Raw genomic sequence first — 18,784 nt, 5'->3', positions numbered from 1 at the left:
GGGAAAATGGGTAAACATGGTGTTTTTATGGGAATCCTCCTGTTGTATAACTAAAAACATCACAATGGAAAGAATTCACGTCAGGTGACCTCACCTTCTTTCTCTGCCTCACTAACTCTTACCCCTCTCTTTCTCTTTCTCTTTCTCGTTCTCTCTCATTTGTTTTCATTAAGTCACAGGCTTCTCACATGGTTGAGGGGGACGGGGCCTGTGCTAATCTTGCCTTTTTCTTCATCAAACAGGCATGCAGCGTTCTCCGAATGCTTGGGCCCAGAAAGTATGTGTGCAACTATGTTACATCTGTGCAGTTTGCTGCTTTGTGGAATGCTTGGAAACGCCTCCATAGCAACAGCCGGGTTTTGTGTGTGTGTGTGTGTGCGTGTGTGTGTGTGGAGTGGTAAATATTGACTTCACCGCCTCCCATCCCTGTATCTGTCTGTGACAGGAGTACAGGGGGATGATTGGTACACGCGTTTTATCCAGGACTCAGCAAAGTTCGGCCGTTGGGGGCATGTGTTTACCTACAGACGTCCAAACACCGAGGAGCTTTTCTGGGTCTGAGTGGTTCACAGTTTGAAACAGTGTTTACTTGCAGTAAAAACGCAGTAAAAGGCATTAGCCCTATGACACGCTCACCGCTGCATTACTTCACCTCAGCTCTGTAATGATCAACCTAATGAGTTACTAAACCGAAACGTGGCTGGAAAAGGTACTAGTCAGCAACTCAAACCTGTGCGGGGGCAGGACTGGTGTACAAACACATCCTTGAAGCCATTTCCTCTATTCCTGTTTGTTGAAGGAGAAGAGAAACAAGATGACATTCAACTACACCCAGTGTTTGCTCAGAGCCATGAACCAGCCCACCTGTTGTGCTACGTGAGCGTGTTCAGTTACTTTATTCAAACTGTGTGACTATCTCGGTAACATTTCTAGCTTCTCTCGATGGAGATTTGTTTTTTGTTTTTTTTTTTAATCTTTTTTCCACAGCCGATGTTTATTGGGCCAGGATAAGAGAAATACTAGTACAAGAGACAGCACTGGTAGTAGTTTGACCTGTCTGTCCTGTGCTGTCATTGCAGCGCCTGTGCTGTTTGCGGACCCCAGATGGAATGTCAGCATTTGCTGATTACGATTAGGGAGTCAATGTTGATAATCTGGACAGAGGCATAAGCAGACAAGTGGGCTGGATTATGCTACGATTGGTGGCTGGTGACGTTGGTGCTAAAGCCTCCCTAGTCCCCCCCCCCCCCCCCACCCCTAGTAATTACATAGAGAGCATTAAGATGAAGGAATATATCCACCAGATTGACATTAAGGATCAAATGCACTCACTCACTCACTCACACACCCACAGACACATGTGCACACATTCCCTGCAGACACACAGACCTTCCTTATTCCCCGAACAACATCAGTTGGTGATGTATGTAAAGACCCCTTTTGGAATGAGGTTGTAATCAGTCATGTGAGAGTTTGAGTGAAGTATCCTGATTTTGTCTGTGAGTACAGCCTGTTCATTTCTCCACTCGGTTCGTGTTCTGCAGCACATGCGAACATAGCAAACACACACAGAGACACACACAGCTTTAAATGTTTGATGTCTGCTTATGCAAATGCAGTAACAGCAGGATGTTCTCTCCCCGCAGGTTAGCACCTGTTGTTCACTTCGATAGAAGAAAGGCCATGTGTGAAGGACACTAAAAGTTCATATGCCTCTGGAACGCCAGGCAGAACATGTGCAATACAGCACTGTTTTCGGATTTCGAGTGTAAAATACTTAGAAGTACAAATACTTCATTACTGAACTTAGGTACAATATTCAGATAGCTGTACTTGACTGAGTACCACATCAAATAACTGTTCTTTCAACTAAATATTTGTTTTGGATCATTGCACTTCTATTATTCACTGGCAGTAACAGTCAATATTGACTGTCAAGTTAACCTCCACAGCCCAGCTGGAGTCTGACGTTAGCTCAGTTATCCCCACTAGCAGCAGGAGGGTCCTTACATGTTGAGTCTCTGCTGTACTATAATGTTGCTTTACTCATCTTGTTTCCCTATAATGAGTTTTCGTGTGTGTAACATTCTGGCTTGGCCTTTACTGCAGGAGCTCATGACAACATTTACATGAACTAATACATGTCTTTAAATAATTCAGTTAATTCACTAAAATATTTGATACCTGTGTTCTGTCCAAAACACCATTAAATGGACAATAAAAGCTCCTGGAAATTCACCCAATTAGACCTGAACTGTGTTGATCATATTTTAATTTCTGCTGCTAATAGTTAAAACTGATTAGCTCATTGGAGTGAAGTTAACGCACATTCATTTTGGCATATTGTTTTCACGTTATTTGACGTTAGCCTCCACAGAAACTGTACGGTACTTTTACTAAAGCTGTTGTGTGCACAGGAATCTGTATTTCTACTTTAACAAAAAATGTGTGTACTTTTGCCATCCATGCATTTCCCTTTTCAAACTCAGGTCATCACTGTCAGTATCTGAGCCTGGAATGTATTCATTATCAGCAACATAAACCCAGATGGCTTGGTGAATCACTAAAACATTTAGCAGCTACCCAGCTTCAGGCTGTTGTTTATTTTGGATTTCTCCTTCATCTCTATGCATTAATATGACTAATTATCAGACACAAACCAAGGAGCGTAGTAAAGCTATCCAAATACAAACTTATTAATGTATTTCTTTATTTTACTTTATCTCAGATTTATACATATTAAAATACATTTTATAAATGCAGGCATGGTTTCTGGAAAAAAAAATGCCCCAAATTAATAAAAGTTTGCATCACTACTAGAGGTCTTTCCAATCCAAAGTTTTGGACCCAACCAAAAATGAGGTCATTAGAAAACAGACCCAAATTTAATGTGCATATATAAATTTTCAAAAAAAGAGATTCCCAGTCAGAGAGGGTCCTTCAGACAAGCCAGACCAGAGCATAAGTAGACTTACCCCAAGTGCAAGAAAGGTAGAACACAAATGTGGTGGCAGCGTGATTATTGTTATTAATTAGTTAAATTAACTAGCAGCGATAGTTGAAAAGAGGAGCAGTAAAATGATCACAGAATATAAAATCATAGAAACTTTGCCCTATTCCGACCTCTTGCACAATGAATTAACAAAACAATAAAAAAAAACCTCTCCCGTAGTAATGACATCGATTCTTCTGACTAACCACATCAGCTTCTATGTTTTTAAATCTCAGGCATGGTTTTAATTGTTCAGGTCACTTTATTTATAAAAAAAAGCAGCCCACATTTTTTCAAGCAGGCTATTTTTTTATTTGCCTGTTTTTCTTTTTAGATAAAACTTGTTTGAATTTGTTTTTTTGTTTTTTTTTAAACCATTTTATAAAATCTGTGTTTGCATTTTATTTTTCCTAAAGAACAAAGATAGCCGCCATATAATTTGGTGCGACTGTTTAGTTTTACAGTAGGTACTGATGTGACAATGAAGTACGGTCCATTTAAAGACACCAAAACACAGAATATTGGTTTGTAATACTTACATACATGATATTACAGCTCTGTAAAGTTATCACACTAGCTATTGATGATCGCACAGAAATGACAGGGTAATGCAGTTCTTGCTTGGTGATGTCATATTGCACTGCTGAAAATGCTGCGCAAACACGCTTCTCCCACTGAAATCAGTTACAACGACTGCATCTTTCGTACACACCGGATTTTTGTGTTAATCTCAATTCGGGCTATGTTGCTTGGCCCCAGTGATCCAGCATCAGAGGTACAGGGAGAAATGAAAGCACTTTCATTATGCAGGAACATTTGTTACGTATTCCTACAGTGTGACAAAGTGTTAGTACGACAATTCATTTCATTGTTGTGATTACGGCCTAAGCTTCTTTGTGACCTTTAAACAGACTTTTAGTGAATGTTAAAAGCTTTACTAAAACACAGAGTACATGTATGAAACCACAGGTGGCAGTAACAAGCATTGTGAGGTAGAAAGAAGACGTCCACTGTTAATGTCTTCACAATACTGTGTCTCGCATATTACTTTGATTTTCCTTCAGCTTCAAACTGGCAAATGCCTTTGATCCTTGCCAAAAGATGAAAAGATTTTTTTTTTTTTTAAAAAAAGGAGCCAAAATGCCAAAGGATTTATGACACAGTCTATGTTGTTTTGGGGGTGAAACAGACCAGTGTCATGTCTTTGCCTTGTCAAAGACTCCATCAGTGAAGCCTGTTAATAGATGAATGATGCCACCTCCTGTCTCCGTATTCAGTTGGAGGTTACCATTCAGAGATTTCTTTTCAAATGCAATGAAAAAGAAACGCAAACTGGAAAATGCAGTGTTCTGTGAGGCTGAAACAACCCTGGCAGCAATATTAAAAGGCTATTCCCATTTACCACAAGCCCAGGAGACTGGAATTCATTGCCAGACCTTATGCATAATTAAGCAAACCCTCCACCCACCTACCCAACCACACCCCCCACTTTGCCGGAGGGATATTCGTGCGGCTTTGCCTCAGACAGTAGATGCTAGTTACAGTAACCCAGCCTTATGAGGCCTAAATGATGAATCTGATCATGCAGTTGGAGGAGACTGTGAGCATTTTTTCAAAATTCTAACAATCAGCATTTTGCTTTGTCCCTGTATGGATCATCACTGCACATACACTAACGTGATTCTACTTGCACTCCTGCGAAACATATTGTAACATTGTTTGGCTTCCTTCATTTCCATATTTCTTGCTACCCTTTAGAGCTCATACACGCTAGGACCTGGCAGCCTGCAAGCCACAGGCCAGTTCTGTGTCTTGTTTAGGCTGCCTGCTGCGAGCTGACAAAAGATGGCTTTGTTCGAGACTGAGTGTGAAGAAAGGCCAGAGACTCTCTTAATGCTGTGTTCATTGGATTCTGTCTTCCCTTTCTGGGAGTGTTTAGTGCATTTATATGGCTGCAAGCTCCGGGTATGAGTATTAGGACACTGTTGGCCAGAGGAAACTAATTCTATTCCACCTTAAAATCTTTTGTTTCAACAGCTGCTGGCCTCCAAACATATTCAGCATAGGTTAGTGTTACTGATAAACATATACAGCATGTGACTTATCTTATAAAGGCGACATGCTATGCGTGACTAGAGATAAGAGAGGTAACGTCACCGCCGCGCTCTGCTCCAAACAGCCTATTAACCATGCAGCCAGTCTGCTTGGTGAAATCTCAAAACACACAAAGAGCAACTCCCTTAGCCACCCGTCATCTTTGTGCCTGCTCTCGTTACTCTGATGCAAACCCCCCCCCCCCCCCCCCCCCCCCATCATGCAGACATGACCTGGGGGAGATATCGACTGTCCGGACCTGTTGACCCCTCTCCACCCCTCACCCCCACCCTTTCCCAATGAAGACGACTACTGAAAATAAGCCCACCCGCTTCCTCTTCCCTTTTCTGATCCTCTCCCCTTTGGAGTTTTCTGTTGCTTGTTTCTGTCTACTTTTAACATTTATTTCTCAGCTGTCATCGCTGCTTTTCTGAGTGAGCTCACATACTCTGTGGTGTACGTCCATAGCATTTTCTTAAACTGACTAAAGAAAAACACAGTAAACCTTTGCAGCCTTTGCTTCCTGAAACAACCACCCAAAATGACAGAAGAACCAGTGACAGCTTCACTAACTTCCCTCGTGTGGTTAGCGAACTGTCCTCTTCTTTCTTCATTCTCCACCATATATCCCTGCATCACACTGGCTGCTGGTCTGTGGATTGTGGTTTGTGGCTTGGCTCACATTCATTAGATTGGCTTGTGAATGGGAGTGGACTCATAGATGAGCTGTCCCCACTTTTAGATCCAACTGATGCACAGTCAGGATGGTGGTATTAAGCAGTGGGTTGAGCAGCCTGACTCCCATAGGCCACATAGACCCTTATCTGCTTATCATAAGGGCCCCAGGCAACCCCACCTTAGTGTTTTCTGTAAAGTAGCATGTCCGAGTGGACCCCCTGTGGCTATATCTGTCCATGATAGCGTGGACTTGAGTCCCTAAATTATCTTTGGCTTAGTGCAATGATTTCACAGTACTAAGCTGTGATTAGAGCTACTTTATGAGTAGGTGGGAGGCTTAAGAAAAGAGAAACATAACAAGTATCCAACACTGACCTAATGTTGAACTTTATTATGATCAATACCTCTTTTGTTTTTACATGTCCAACATGAAAAAATGTGAGTTTCTGTTAAACACAGTTATATGTGGCTGCATTTAAAAAGTAATATTAGCTTTTGCTTAGTGCTGCCTTTAATAGCAAACATAATCAGTCATTTTAAATCAATGGCTTGTAATTGTGAAACCATTGAACTCGTCACTCGTTACTCAGTTCTCCTCCCTCCTGCGAAAGTGCCTTTCAGTGAACTGATTTGATTGCTCAGACTTTACTGTTTTGGTCTGATGTTTCTCACCAGTGTTGGTTCCAGATGCAACAGAAAGCTGTTTGTCGGCAAACACGCTGGGTAACTAAGACTACAGCTGTGTTTTAATTCAGGGGCCTCATTTGAAGACCAGTTGAATCACGGCAGTGTGACAAGGACTGTCTCTTTTTAAAAAGAGTCTACTTTTTCCACCCGGCAACAAAGGCTCCAATGGGTGGATCAGTGCCCAACGTATCCCAAACCCCTGTTGTTTGTTAATTTACGCAGCGTTGTTGGCTGATTGGCCAGCTAGCCACTATCCTAAAGGGTCAGCGGTTCGACTCCTGGCCCTTCTGGCTACAAGTCAAAGTGTCCATGGACAAGACTCCGAACCCACAATTTGAACCTAGTGTCTGCTACTTAGTCGCTTTGGAAAAACACGTCTGCTAAATCACTAATAAAAATTGTAATTATTATGTAAATAGTAAATCATCTGTAGACCAAACTGTCTAATTTCAGTTGCCTACACTGGGTTATTTCTGGATGAACCTTGGATGGAGGTCTGACAACCAGGCCTCAGAAAGCAAGCAAGTAAGAAATGCTGTTCTTTCTGTTTCCATGCATTAGTCGATGACAAGAATTGTGGAGTTATGGTGTTGTCAGAGAACAAAGTGAATAGTATCAGGGAACAAGCAAATTTAAAAAAACGACTGATTTTGGGCGTAAAAAGTACTTCTGCCCCCACCTGTGTGGGTTCCAATATTATAGCTTTTCTATCAGAGCTCTGTTTTCCCCATACACAGGATTTACACACTCCCACAATTTCAGTCTGGCTGAACAACCAAAACGTTGTGGCTCCACATTCAGCCGACTTACTGTAGACGTGATCTAATGTTGCCTAATGTAATGGAACATTTAGTGGCTAAAGAGCAAGATACTTTCCTCAGGAGCTGGCACACACTAAAAAAAAAGCTAAAAGGGGAATAATTATCAGACCTATATTGGTCAACTGGCCTGAGACATGTCTCTAAATGAATGCTTCATGTCTGCTCAATCTGATAATAGGCTAATAGTTTGCTAACATTCAGATCAAATTCCCCCAGAAGCCAAAAAATTCCATTAATACAGCTTTAGTCACTTATTTGTTTACCCTATTAAAAATAACCTTTCTCACTTTGTTCAGCCAACATTCTAAAACAGACCTGAAATTATAGAACACTGTATTCCTTCAAATTGAAGTGACATGAATGTGGACAAGCCTTTGGTAGAAAAATAAACTAACTCATCTTTAAATAATCCGTCTGAGTGAAGCCAAAAGAATGACACCACAAAATACTGTAGCTTTTCTCCGAGCATTTGTGTCTGACACGTGTGCGCACAGGCATGTGTGAAATGTCTGCTGTGTGTGTGTGTGTGTGTGTGTGTGTGTGTGGATGGATCTCGTATCTGTGTTGAAATTGTAGAGTTGCAGCTGCTCCACCATTCGTGGGGAACTTTTGCTTCATGTAATCTACATGACACTGCGTCTCAGTTCGTTTACAGTGGTGACCGCCAAGGTTCTTTGCATCTGGCCTTGGACTTTTTTTACAGTGAAAATGACAGTAAAAAAAAAACCAGGAGTTGCACAATGATGTTATCTGTCTTTTAAAGCACATTAAAAAGGAATTAAGTTGCTCTATGATCTGCTGTCTCTTTCTCTGTCCTTGAATGCTCTACAGTCCTTGGCCATGGGGGGAACCAAGAGTAAGCCCAAGGATGAAAGCAAGCGAACCCGCAGCCTCGATGGCAACCTCAGCTCTGGAGGAGGGGCTGGCAGCCATCACATTACCTCCAATAAACAGTCCCTGACACCCAACCGTAGCCCCACTATGGATGGAGGTCTCGTTGGCAATAAGTCAGTGGCCAACAATGCAGAACTGGCTCTGTTTGGAGGCGTGGACTGTAACAGTGTCACGTCTCCAAACATTGTCGCACTTGCAGGTGAGAATCTCAGCACAGTTCCTTCAGTCTTAACTCTTGCATTTAGCGGTGTATTGTGTTTTAACTGCATGTACAAGAGTTTCAGAAAGATATGTCAATTATTTTAAACCTATTTGACAGTAAACACATAACATATCGAATGTTACAACTCAGAAATTTCATAGCTAATAAATCAAGGAATGTTAACCTCACCACTGTTCACGGTTTTAGGGGCTGGGGGGGGTACATCTTGGAAAAGTTGCCAGTCTATCTCAGTGCCGATTGCTAATATGTGATCATTTAAATTTGTTGGCAGCAACATGTTTCAAAAAAGTAATTTTTTGAGTTCACAGATGTGACTTTTGAAACTGTGGGGCTGATAACAAGTCAGACGCTCCCTCTCCTCTTGAGCTTGAACGGCGGAGCTTGATTTCCAAAACGAATTTCAAATTTGGATATTTCTTGCACTTCACTTCACCTCAGTCCATTTTAAAGGATCTCAGGCTCAGAGAATGTGCCAGCTTTTCTTGTTTATATATGGTTGCACTTTAGCTCGGTGGAGGTTTAACTTACATTTTTGGATGCAGAAACAAACTGTGTTCCCTGACAGTGGGTTTCAGAGGTGTTCCAGAGTACATGCAGTAATTTCTACTACACAATCATTTCTAACTTATTGCGGAGCTGCCAGAGACCCCAAAGTTCAGGACAATTCAGTGTTCCTTTTGCTATTGTCCCTTGCCTACAGAGACTTCTCCAGTTTCTCAGAGAATTTATGTTTCTATGTAATTTTACATTGAAGAACATTATTCTTAAGGTATTGAACTGTTTGCCCACGTCTTTCAAACAGTGCTGAACTTTGACCCATCCCTACCTCTGAACCATCAGCTTCTGATGTGGGGATGCTCTTTTTATACCCAGTTGTGATACGGACCTGTTTCCAGTTAACCACATTAGTTGTGAAATATTCCAAAAGGGTTTATTTATTAGTATCTATTAGTATGTTTCATTGCCACTGTCCCATCTTTTATTTTAAATGTGGCTGGCACCAGGTTCAAAATAAGTATATATTTTCAGATTCCTCTTTTTGATTTGTTGTCTTTGTGCTGTTTTCAGTCAAATATACATTTTAAATCCCTTTCATGTCTTTGCATTTTGGTTTTCCTCTATGTCGTCCCAACAATTTTAAAAATGCCATTCTGCTGTATACATTTTACTGAAAAAAACCCAAACTTTCTCATTCTACCAGGAGGTGTGACGACCTTTGTGGCACTGTATGACTATGAGTCTCGAACAGCCTCCGACCTGTCTTTTAAGAAGGGAGAACGCCTCCAGATTGTCAACAACACGTAAGGAGAACACCTAAAACAAGCAAAAAGATCTGTTCTTTTAATAAATCTCTCTCACCTCCCTCTCATACACATGCACAAACAAATCAACCTTTCATACCTCATGTGAGTGATGAAGGATAATTGCACATAGGCACGTCCACAGATTGTCTGTCTGAGTTACTGCTCAGCTGTTTGACTGGCTGCCCTGAACCCTAAAATGCATGCCACTTGTCGTCGCTCTGAAACCTCCTGTAACCATAGGAACGCGCTTCCCTTAGCAGGTCTATTTTTGTGCCAGCCGAAACATTACTGTACAATTCTTGTTGAGTTCAGAAAAGTATCACTGGGACTGATTGCACCGCATGTCTCAGTCTAGCTCAGTCAAGTTAATTTTACAACGTCATTAAAAGGACGGCTTCACTGATATTGATGCTTCGATCTAGCTTGGGTAGTAGATGTAAATGAATTGTTTTTTGACTCTTGACACGTAGACTCATTCTGAGACCTAGTTACTCACGCTTGTTTTCAAAATAGGGACTTGCAACGAATCAATAGAGGTGCAGTGAACCATATACTGTAGTGCAGCACCCCCGGTGCTGTCTGCCCACTAGCGAACTGCTGACCTAGAAGGCAGGAGCTGAGTACAATAGTGGATTATTGCTGCATCTGGCCCCTTAAGCCAAAGACCTGGATCATATTTGGGGCACGTAGACCCAGAGTCTGCAGTATTAAGTAACTCTCAGTTTACTTAACGTGTAATCACAATCAAATGAGGTGTGTTAGCTTTCTGATCGGTCCACTTATAATCATACATTAGGATAATAGTATTTTGCAATTGGAAATGATTGTTTCCCTCATCTACAAATGATGTAAAAGTTTAAACGTTTTAGATTTCTAGCTTTAACATATCCACAATATTGCTCTGCTTTTCTGCCACTGGTCATAATGTGCTCTCTCTCTTTAACCCCCCTTTTTTTTTTCCACTACTTCCCTTTCATCTCTCTTTTTTTCCATTTCTCCATCACAAACCATCACATGTTTTTATAGGAGGAAGGTGAACTGCAGGTTTGTGAAGCTCTTCTGAAACTGTCTTTGAATGTGCTTGTCTGCCTGTGTGCTCGTATCACCTGAAGCATAAACTGCTGCACTGGATTTAAAGCTCCACTAGAAAGGCACAAACCATATAACTCTGCCCAGGCCCCACGATCCCTCCATACAATAGACAGGGGTAGTTGGTGCGAAGTCTTGCAGCACTATAATCAATTCAGGTCAACTGGAGGCAATTCACGAAAAAAAAATTATAAGTTTGCTTTGACTTTTCTAAGTGAATCTAGTGGTGCAAAGCTTCAGCAGCTCACTCCCTTATACACTGTTGGATTCAAGCGCCATCCCTCCTTCTTGTCATTCCCAAATGAATGCATGTTTGTGTATAATTATGTAACATCCAGACACACTTGGGCTTGGAATTTATCAAGCTTCTCCAGAAGCCAACTCCTCAGTGACTGTAGGAATAACTTTATCTGATTTATTGTATTGGTCAAAAGCCTAAAGTGGATGTTCGGGCTGTATCGCTTTATCTATACTATGAGATGCTTGATAAACACCAGCTCTTTAAGTCATACAAACTGTTTTTTGGTTATGGATGTGTGATGAGCTTCTGCAAAGCTGTGTCTCATCATTTCATCACTGCAGAGAAGGGGACTGGTGGCTGGCGCGCTCCCTGACCACTGGAGAGAGCGGTTACATCCCCAGCAATTATGTGGCTCCATCTGACTCCATCCAGGCAGAAGAGTAAACCCCTTCATTTTTTTTTTTCTCTTGCTCTGTCTCTCTTTATCTTATTTTCACCACGCACATGAAAGAATTAACACTAAAATATTTGGATTCTTAAAAATGTCTGGTATTTTGTCTCTGTAGCTTTTAAAGCAATAGTTTGAAATTTTTGAGAATGCGGCTTTTGCTTTCTTTCAAAGAGTTAGATGAGAAAATCAGCTCACAAGTGATGCTACAGCCAGCAGAAAATTATCATAACTTAGCAAACAGACTGGAAACAAAGGTAAACCATCAGCCTCCCTCTGCACTAAGGTACTCATATCTAAGTTTTAAATCAGTGGAAAAACATAGATGTATTGAGAAGAACTAAATTACCAGATGAAAACACAGCATCCACTTCACCTGGCCACAAAGAATGCACACTAACATCTTTCACCCTTGGGTTCCTGAAGGTGTAGTTGCTTGGTAGAAACGGGTACCCGACTTTTCTTTCTTTTTTTGGCCTGGTACAGTAATGTCCTGGAGTCGAAGCTGGTTGATTGGCAGTTTCATGGTGAAAACAAGCCTCTTGGAAGTTATAGCCCAAGAAGTAGTTCCACACATAACCCCTTGCAAAACCTGTCAGGATTGGATCAGTCCTCTATTTCCAGTTTTATTGCTAAGCTAAGCAATTGGACTGCTGGCTGCATCATTATATTTATATTGCAGTCATGAGAATGGTAATAATCTTCATGTCCTGAAAATATAGTAAATAATCGTCATTCCCTGACGGTAGTACATTTACTGCTTCCTGCTTCTGGCATACATGCACTGCATCTTTATCTGCTAACCTGCTTGCTTATAGGCCACGTTAACTAACCTTTTATAATGATGCCATTTTTCACTTTTGCTTCTTGCTCCACCAGTCATCTCAGACTGACTCTAGAGTCCAGGTAAGCAGCTGTGGTTCTGCAGGCATTTGTGTTCATTAGTATGCATTGCATCTGGCATGGCTCATGCAAAGATGAGAGTTTTTACTTTCTGAAACTACAAGCAGTAATATCACCTTGGCATCAACATCACTTCTCTTCCATGCACATACACTTTCTCCCCCTCACTAACCTGCTCCCATGTGGCTATGTGTTTTCTCTCCCAACATCACCAGGTGGTACTTCGGCAGAATCACGCGCCGCGACTCTGAGAGGCTGCTGCTAAGTTTAGAGAACAGGAGAGGGACTTTCCTGGTGAGAGAGAGCGAGACCACCAAAGGTGAGTGTATGGACCCTCATTTCAAACGGAAATGTAAAATCTCAATGCCTCATCAGTCTCTCCCAAAATATATCTATTTATTACTGATATTTTGTGATATAAATTACATCACGAATCAAGTTTAGACTATTTTTGTGTTTCCATTGACAATCAGTGATTCTGATCAGAATAATATTGACATATTGCTCCCATATTGCACATTTACCAAATAAACTGTTGTCATAAGCACCGTAGTAGTGTAATGAGCATTTGGCCTCCCCCAAACAATAGTCTGAGTATTGAGGAGTGTTCACCCTGCTGTGGCGTATCAGCCGCATGACAGTGTAGGTGCATCAGAAATATATGAATCATGCAGACTGGGAAATGGTTGAATGTGACACTGGGGGGACTCGGTCTGGTGAAAGCTCTGAGAGGATGGCAGCTGCCCTGCTGCTGCCACTGCTGCAGCAAACACAGTCCCAGTGAGATTAGCTGGCTCTCTGGGTTAGTGTGTTATGTCTGTATAATACTACAGTCCTGGTGTGAGATATATATATATATATATATATAGCATAAGCTCTGCGTAGAACGAAGGAGGTATGGGCAGAAAGTGAGTAGATAGGTGAGCAGGAGCCACAGGGAGGTACTGGGTGTGTCAGACAGACAGAATTAGGTCAATGTGCAGTGGAGGCTCAGGACTGTACAACCACAGGCTGTGACGGCCAGTTCAAACATCAAGAGAAAGGGGAGACATGTCTTGGGTTGCCCTGTGATTTAGACTGTTTTTCACTTGACTTACACTGCCCCCTGGTGGCACAATTAGCACAATGTGATCAAAAACTAAATCTAATGTCTCTTATTCTATTGACTAGTTTTACTACCTGCTTTCATTAACTGGAAGTTATGTTGAATTAAAACCTTTGCCCCACATAATCAAATGTTATTCTGGTGCATGTTTCCTCATTATGTATTTTCAGGTGCCTACTGTCTGTCTGTGTTGGACTACGATAACACCAAGGGGCTGAATGTGAAGCACTACAAGATCAGGAAGCTGGACAGCGGAGGCTTCTACATTACATCACGCACACAATTCAGCACCTTGCAGCAGCTTGTCAATCACTATCGCAGTGAGTTGACTACAAAATGATGCCAATTTTCAGCCTCTCCCCCCTTTACTGTGTGATTACACTGAGAAATGGAGATTCTTACAATAACGTTTCATTATTTGTTTATTACAGATTCCCTCACTTTTCTGCACCATCACAAAAATAGTTTTGATAGTTAATGACCGCCCACATTGTCTTTTCTCTGCAGAGCATGCTGATGGACTCTGTCACAGTCTAACAGACATTTGTCCTGTACTGAAGCCTCAAACTCAGGGCTTAGCCAAGGACGCCTGGGAAATACCCAGAGATTCCCTTCGTCTTGACCTCAAGCTTGGACAAGGCTGCTTTGGAGAGGTCTGGATGGGTAAGCTGTATTTTCTCCAGTCAATAAAATATTGAGAATTAAAAGTGGTTCATAAGACTTTTATTTGTATGGTGTGGTTAAAAGTTTGAAGATGTTGTTGTTCCTAGCTTGCTTGCCGTTGTACCGCACGCTTGATGTGAAAAATTTCACACCAACTGTGTGAAAACCAAAGTGCGTGATAGTGCACCAGTTACCAGAGACGTTAACAAGAGAAGTGCACAGGATCTGCTTCTTTTCTCTTTTTAAAAAATGTTGTAGCTGATAACTGACATTCACTCTCAGTGATCTGCGTTTTGCCTTTTGCGATATAAGACTTAATTGAGAAATTTCCCCTTTCCTGCTGTGCTCTGCTCTTCAACTGTCCGCTATGCTTTGCAACGCTCAGTGCAGCCCTTCAGATGTCAGTCATCAAACTAATAATAACTAAGGATGCTTCAAAACCTACTTAACCTACCTTTGCAATGCAACCTCTAAAAAATGGCACCTCTCAACAGGAACATGGAACGGTACTACAAGGGTGGCAATCAAGACACTGAAGCCTGGCACCATGTCCCCTGAGGCCTTCCTCCAGGAGGCTCAGGTCATGAAGAAGCTGAGGCATGAAAAGCTGGTTCAGCTCTACGCTGTGGTGTCAGAGGAACCAATCTACATTGTGACTGAGTACATGGGGCAAGGTCATTATGGACTTTTCACCCTTTGACATATATTAATGTTTTTACAGTTCGGTCCCTCACAATATTTTAATATCTGGACACACAGTTACACAGCTCCAACTGTGTAACTAATATACTGCAGTGTGTGTCCCTGATAACAGGTAGCTTGCTGGATTTCCTGAAAGGTGAAATGGGCAAGATGCTCCGTCTCCCTCAACTGGTGGACATGGCCTCGCAGGTCGGGAGAAAGAATTGCTACTTAAATCCTAATGATCAGAAATGTATCACTCTTTAATTCAGACGATCACCAATCTTCACCTCTTTCTTCTCAGATTGCTTCAGGGATGGCGTATGTGGAGAGGATGAACTACGTGCACAGAGATCTCAGAGCTGCTAACATCTTGGTGGGAGACAACCTGGTTTGCAAAGTGGCTGATTTTGGTCTGGCTCGCCTCATTGAGGATAATGAATATACTGCAAGGCAAGGTAAGACCAAAGAGGCTCACAAGAAATTATTTTCTTAAGATTTCTTTAAAATGAAGCCTTAAGAGTTATCATTGTACAGCCTACATAGTGGGTGATGTTGTGCTCAAATGTATTAGATCCATGTTACATCGTTTGGGTTGCAGTGAAGTTTGCTGAAATTTCTGTGAGAGCTGTAAAAAGTGACACACCATCTCTGTCTGTACTACACTGATGCAGTTCTAAAGTGCTGATAACCCTGTTTTCTTGCAGGAGCCAAGTTTCCCATCAAATGGACTGCTCCTGAGGCTGCTCTGTACGGCCGCTTCACCATCAAATCTGACGTCTGGTCATTTGGGATCCTTCTGACTGAACTGGCCACTAAAGGCAGAGTGCCCTATCCAGGTAGAGAGCTTTTTTTCAGTCTGTATGATTAAACGGTAGGTTCACAGTTTTTCAGTTCTGTCTTAAAACAATTGCCAGGTGGGGACTGGAGGTAATGGGGGACAAAATCCAATGGACAGGTACTAACAAAGAAAGACATTTTTATTATAGAAAGGCTGGAAATTCGTATATGTGTTTATGCATCTTCATTCATTCATTAATCATTTATTAATTGTCCTCACGTAAACATTTTATTACATTTTCCCCCTTCACTTCTCTTAAATTCCTTGAGCCATGAGATTTGAATCCGCATTGATTGTTATAGCTCTATCAATCATTAGCCGCTAGCATCATGTAATAATAATTAATTAAATAGCATTTAATGGAGTTTTTTTCCTCCTAATGAACATCTGGAACTGATCTGTTTGGCACTTTGGGACAGTTTTGAAAACAGTTGGGAATCACTGTGTCTCCAATGTTTTGTACGTTTTATGTGAGTTTCTTGCTTCGAATGATTGCTGAATCAAATGTTACGTCAGATAAGTCAACTGCAAGCTGTGTAAGTGTGAAACATATCACTTTTAGTAACTTAAAGTACAAGGTGAAAAAAACTGCTGCGCACTTAGTTTTTCACAGTTTGTGTGAAATATGTCCGACAAATGCATCTTAGAACTTCCTTTTTCAGAAAGTGACAAGCATAAAAGGAGGAAACCGCAAAAACACAACCTCTTTCCGAATTCATATGGACACCTGACTTTTGTTTCCAGACAGAAAATGTGGAACCGGTCCTTTTAATCACTGATGTTATGGTCCAACAGCATAACCATGATTACAATTTGAAGTCGTAGTTATGAAAAACATTTTGTCTGTTCCCAACATCATATGTCTTTGAACCCTCCCAGGTATGGTGAACCGGGAGGTGTTGGACCAGGTAGAGCGTGGCTACAGGATGCCATGTCCAGCAGACTGCCCTGAGTCCCTGCACGAGCTGATGTTGACCTGCTGGAGAAAAGAGCCTGAGGAGAGGCCCACCTTTGAGTACCTGCAGGGCTTCCTGGAGGATTACTTCACCTCCACAGAGCCTCAGTACCAGCCAGGAGATAACCTGTAAAGTGGGCTGAACGTGGATACGTGCACTGCTTTATGCATGTTTCGAAACTAAGCATGTGCGTTTGTGTTAGAGTGCATGGACATGTAAGTGTGAGTGTATGTATGTACTGTGTAATGGGGCAGCAAGCTGACAGCAATCGGTTCCTCTCTGGCATCAGGGAGCTTCACTGGGACATAAAACCATTTAGACATTTACAGTTCTTGTTTCTTTCCAAAGTCATTGTCATACTCTTCAACAGCTCTGAGGGACTAAACCGTGGTATTAATTTGAGATTGTTACACATACAGCGCTTTGTTTGTCGTTCAAACAACACCACATATAACCAAACAGGCTTTTCCACCCTCATTGTGTTTGTATGGTGTATTTTTGACATACATTCCCCAGGCACTTTTCCTGTAAGAAGTTGCCTGACTGGTCTTATGGTTTGTCAGCTTCAGCCAATTTGTAATACTTTGTCACTGAGATACTATTTGAAACACGCTCAGACTCTTGTCTTCCATTTTGCCACATGAGAAGCAACTATAAGGACTGTACAATTATTGCGGTACCACCTTTATCTTTTTTTATTTAATTTTTTAAAACCTGGATCCATTGAAAACGTTTCAGTTTGGACTTTAGAGCCACGCTTCCCCTGTGCAACACTGAGGTCTCGTTCCCAACTGCTGTGAGACTTTGCTTGAGAGTAGTGCTCCTTATCCCCCATTAGATCGTTGCAGTCTCACGTGCCACATGGGCAAATTAGCTTGTGGCTGACCAACATACTGTACTGTACAGCTCAACTCAAAGAAGAGAAGAGGTGGAGTTTGCATCTCTATTTTCAATTTGAGACTTTTCTTACAAACAAATGGCTACTGATCATCAACCAACATCTCAGGATGGAGAAGACTTAGAAATCTGCTGCAAGGATTCTCGTGCCAATGAAAATCTCTTTTGTACTCTCTTCTAGTGTGTAAAAGTGTATTTTACTACTCTGAACTTTTCTTACAAAAGAAGTGTCAGTTGTGTAATCAGAGGATATGTTGTTTGTTTGAGCAACATAGCTCACGGGTGTGACACCCTGCACTTCTGCAGTGGCTCACCAGTGGGGTTTCAAGGTGTCAATTTGTTTTTGAGAATTAAAATTAAAACCAGGTCAACTTTTCTTTTTTCGCCTCACTAATATGCATATTTTAATCATCCCTCACACTTGTTTTATTATTGTATCTTTGAGCACAATCCTACACTGGAGATATGTTACTTATAGTTATGTTTTCCTCCAGCCTACAGGGGTCAGACCATCAAACTGTCCCCTAGATATTGCAAATAAATTGGCATCTTGAAGCTTAATTGTAAATATCTCTAATGCCAATTTGTTTTATGTATATATCATCTTTATAATTTATTCCTTTTTAAATTAACCCAACTGTTTATTTTTGCTGTTACTGCCATCATTTGAACTTTAATGTTTATGGGTTAATTAATACCTTACAGTAATTATATCAAATGAATATATATTATATAAACACTTTTACTTACATTACAAGTATGTTTTTTTTGTGTGTGTGTGTGCACGTATTTCTGTGAAACTTATCTTAGTTGTACATTTCCAGTATGACTGAGAGAATGGGAGAGCTAGCTCTACGGGGAGTTCAACTTTTTGTGCAGCAACACTTCGGTCTTGGGCACTGATCATCTACCAGCATTACTCCTTCCCATAATACAATCAAACTAGCAAATGTTTACATGGTGATAATCTTCAAATCATGTTGCTGCATCAGAGGCTGGTAAATGAGCAGAAATCAGTCACCAAACATTTTTGTTTTTCCGAGTACACCTGACTACGATTCATAAAGCACTATTGATTATAATTAAATAGCTCTGTTCAGAAGATGCAGCAAATGGAAGGAGCTTGAAATCTGTGTAACATCTAATATGTCCTGTGGACATTGTTATGCCACAATGAATTCATTGATCTGCATGGATGCTGTCAAGAATCTGGCTTCGCCCTTTTGTTTTTCCAGTCCTGTGCACGTAATGGGTCATGTCGTCTATA

The 18,784-nt window shown here is 41.3% G+C and overlaps 1 protein-coding gene across 5 annotated transcripts in view; it reads left to right on the top strand.

Moving 5' to 3' along the window:
* The window catches only part of src (v-src avian sarcoma (Schmidt-Ruppin A-2) viral oncogene homolog), a 28,022-nt gene extending 9,754 nt beyond the window's left edge, over positions 1 to 18,268 (top strand). Inside the window, exons 2-14 of one of the 5 annotated variants that reach the window (XM_067527106.1) lie at positions 8,104 to 8,365; positions 9,591 to 9,690; positions 10,720 to 10,737; positions 11,365 to 11,463; positions 12,351 to 12,377; positions 12,590 to 12,693; positions 13,650 to 13,799; positions 13,987 to 14,142; positions 14,637 to 14,816; positions 14,957 to 15,033; positions 15,128 to 15,281; positions 15,531 to 15,662; positions 16,544 to 18,268. In XM_067527106.1, the coding sequence (XP_067383207.1) occupies positions 8,113 to 8,365; positions 9,591 to 9,690; positions 10,720 to 10,737; positions 11,365 to 11,463; positions 12,351 to 12,377; positions 12,590 to 12,693; positions 13,650 to 13,799; positions 13,987 to 14,142; positions 14,637 to 14,816; positions 14,957 to 15,033; positions 15,128 to 15,281; positions 15,531 to 15,662; positions 16,544 to 16,752 (1,659 nt within the window). In that variant the 5' untranslated portion in view covers positions 8,104 to 8,112 and the 3' untranslated portion in view covers positions 16,753 to 18,268. The remainder of the gene's footprint in view (positions 1 to 8,103; positions 8,366 to 9,590; positions 9,691 to 10,719; positions 10,738 to 11,364; positions 11,464 to 12,350; positions 12,378 to 12,589; positions 12,694 to 13,649; positions 13,800 to 13,986; positions 14,143 to 14,636; positions 14,817 to 14,956; positions 15,034 to 15,127; positions 15,282 to 15,530; positions 15,663 to 16,543) is intronic. The other 4 variants (XM_067527107.1, XM_067527108.1, XM_067527109.1 and 1 more) reach the window with 4 other exon arrangements.
* The last annotated feature ends 516 nt before the right edge of the window (positions 18,269 to 18,784 follow it).

The sequence above is a fragment of the Channa argus genome, chromosome 13 (assembly GCF_033026475.1).
Source record: "Channa argus isolate prfri chromosome 13, Channa argus male v1.0, whole genome shotgun sequence".
Lineage (NCBI taxonomy): Eukaryota > Metazoa > Chordata > Actinopteri > Anabantiformes > Channidae > Channa > Channa argus.
Note: the sequence above shows the minus strand (reverse complement) of the source record. Positions and strands in the feature narration are given on the sequence as shown.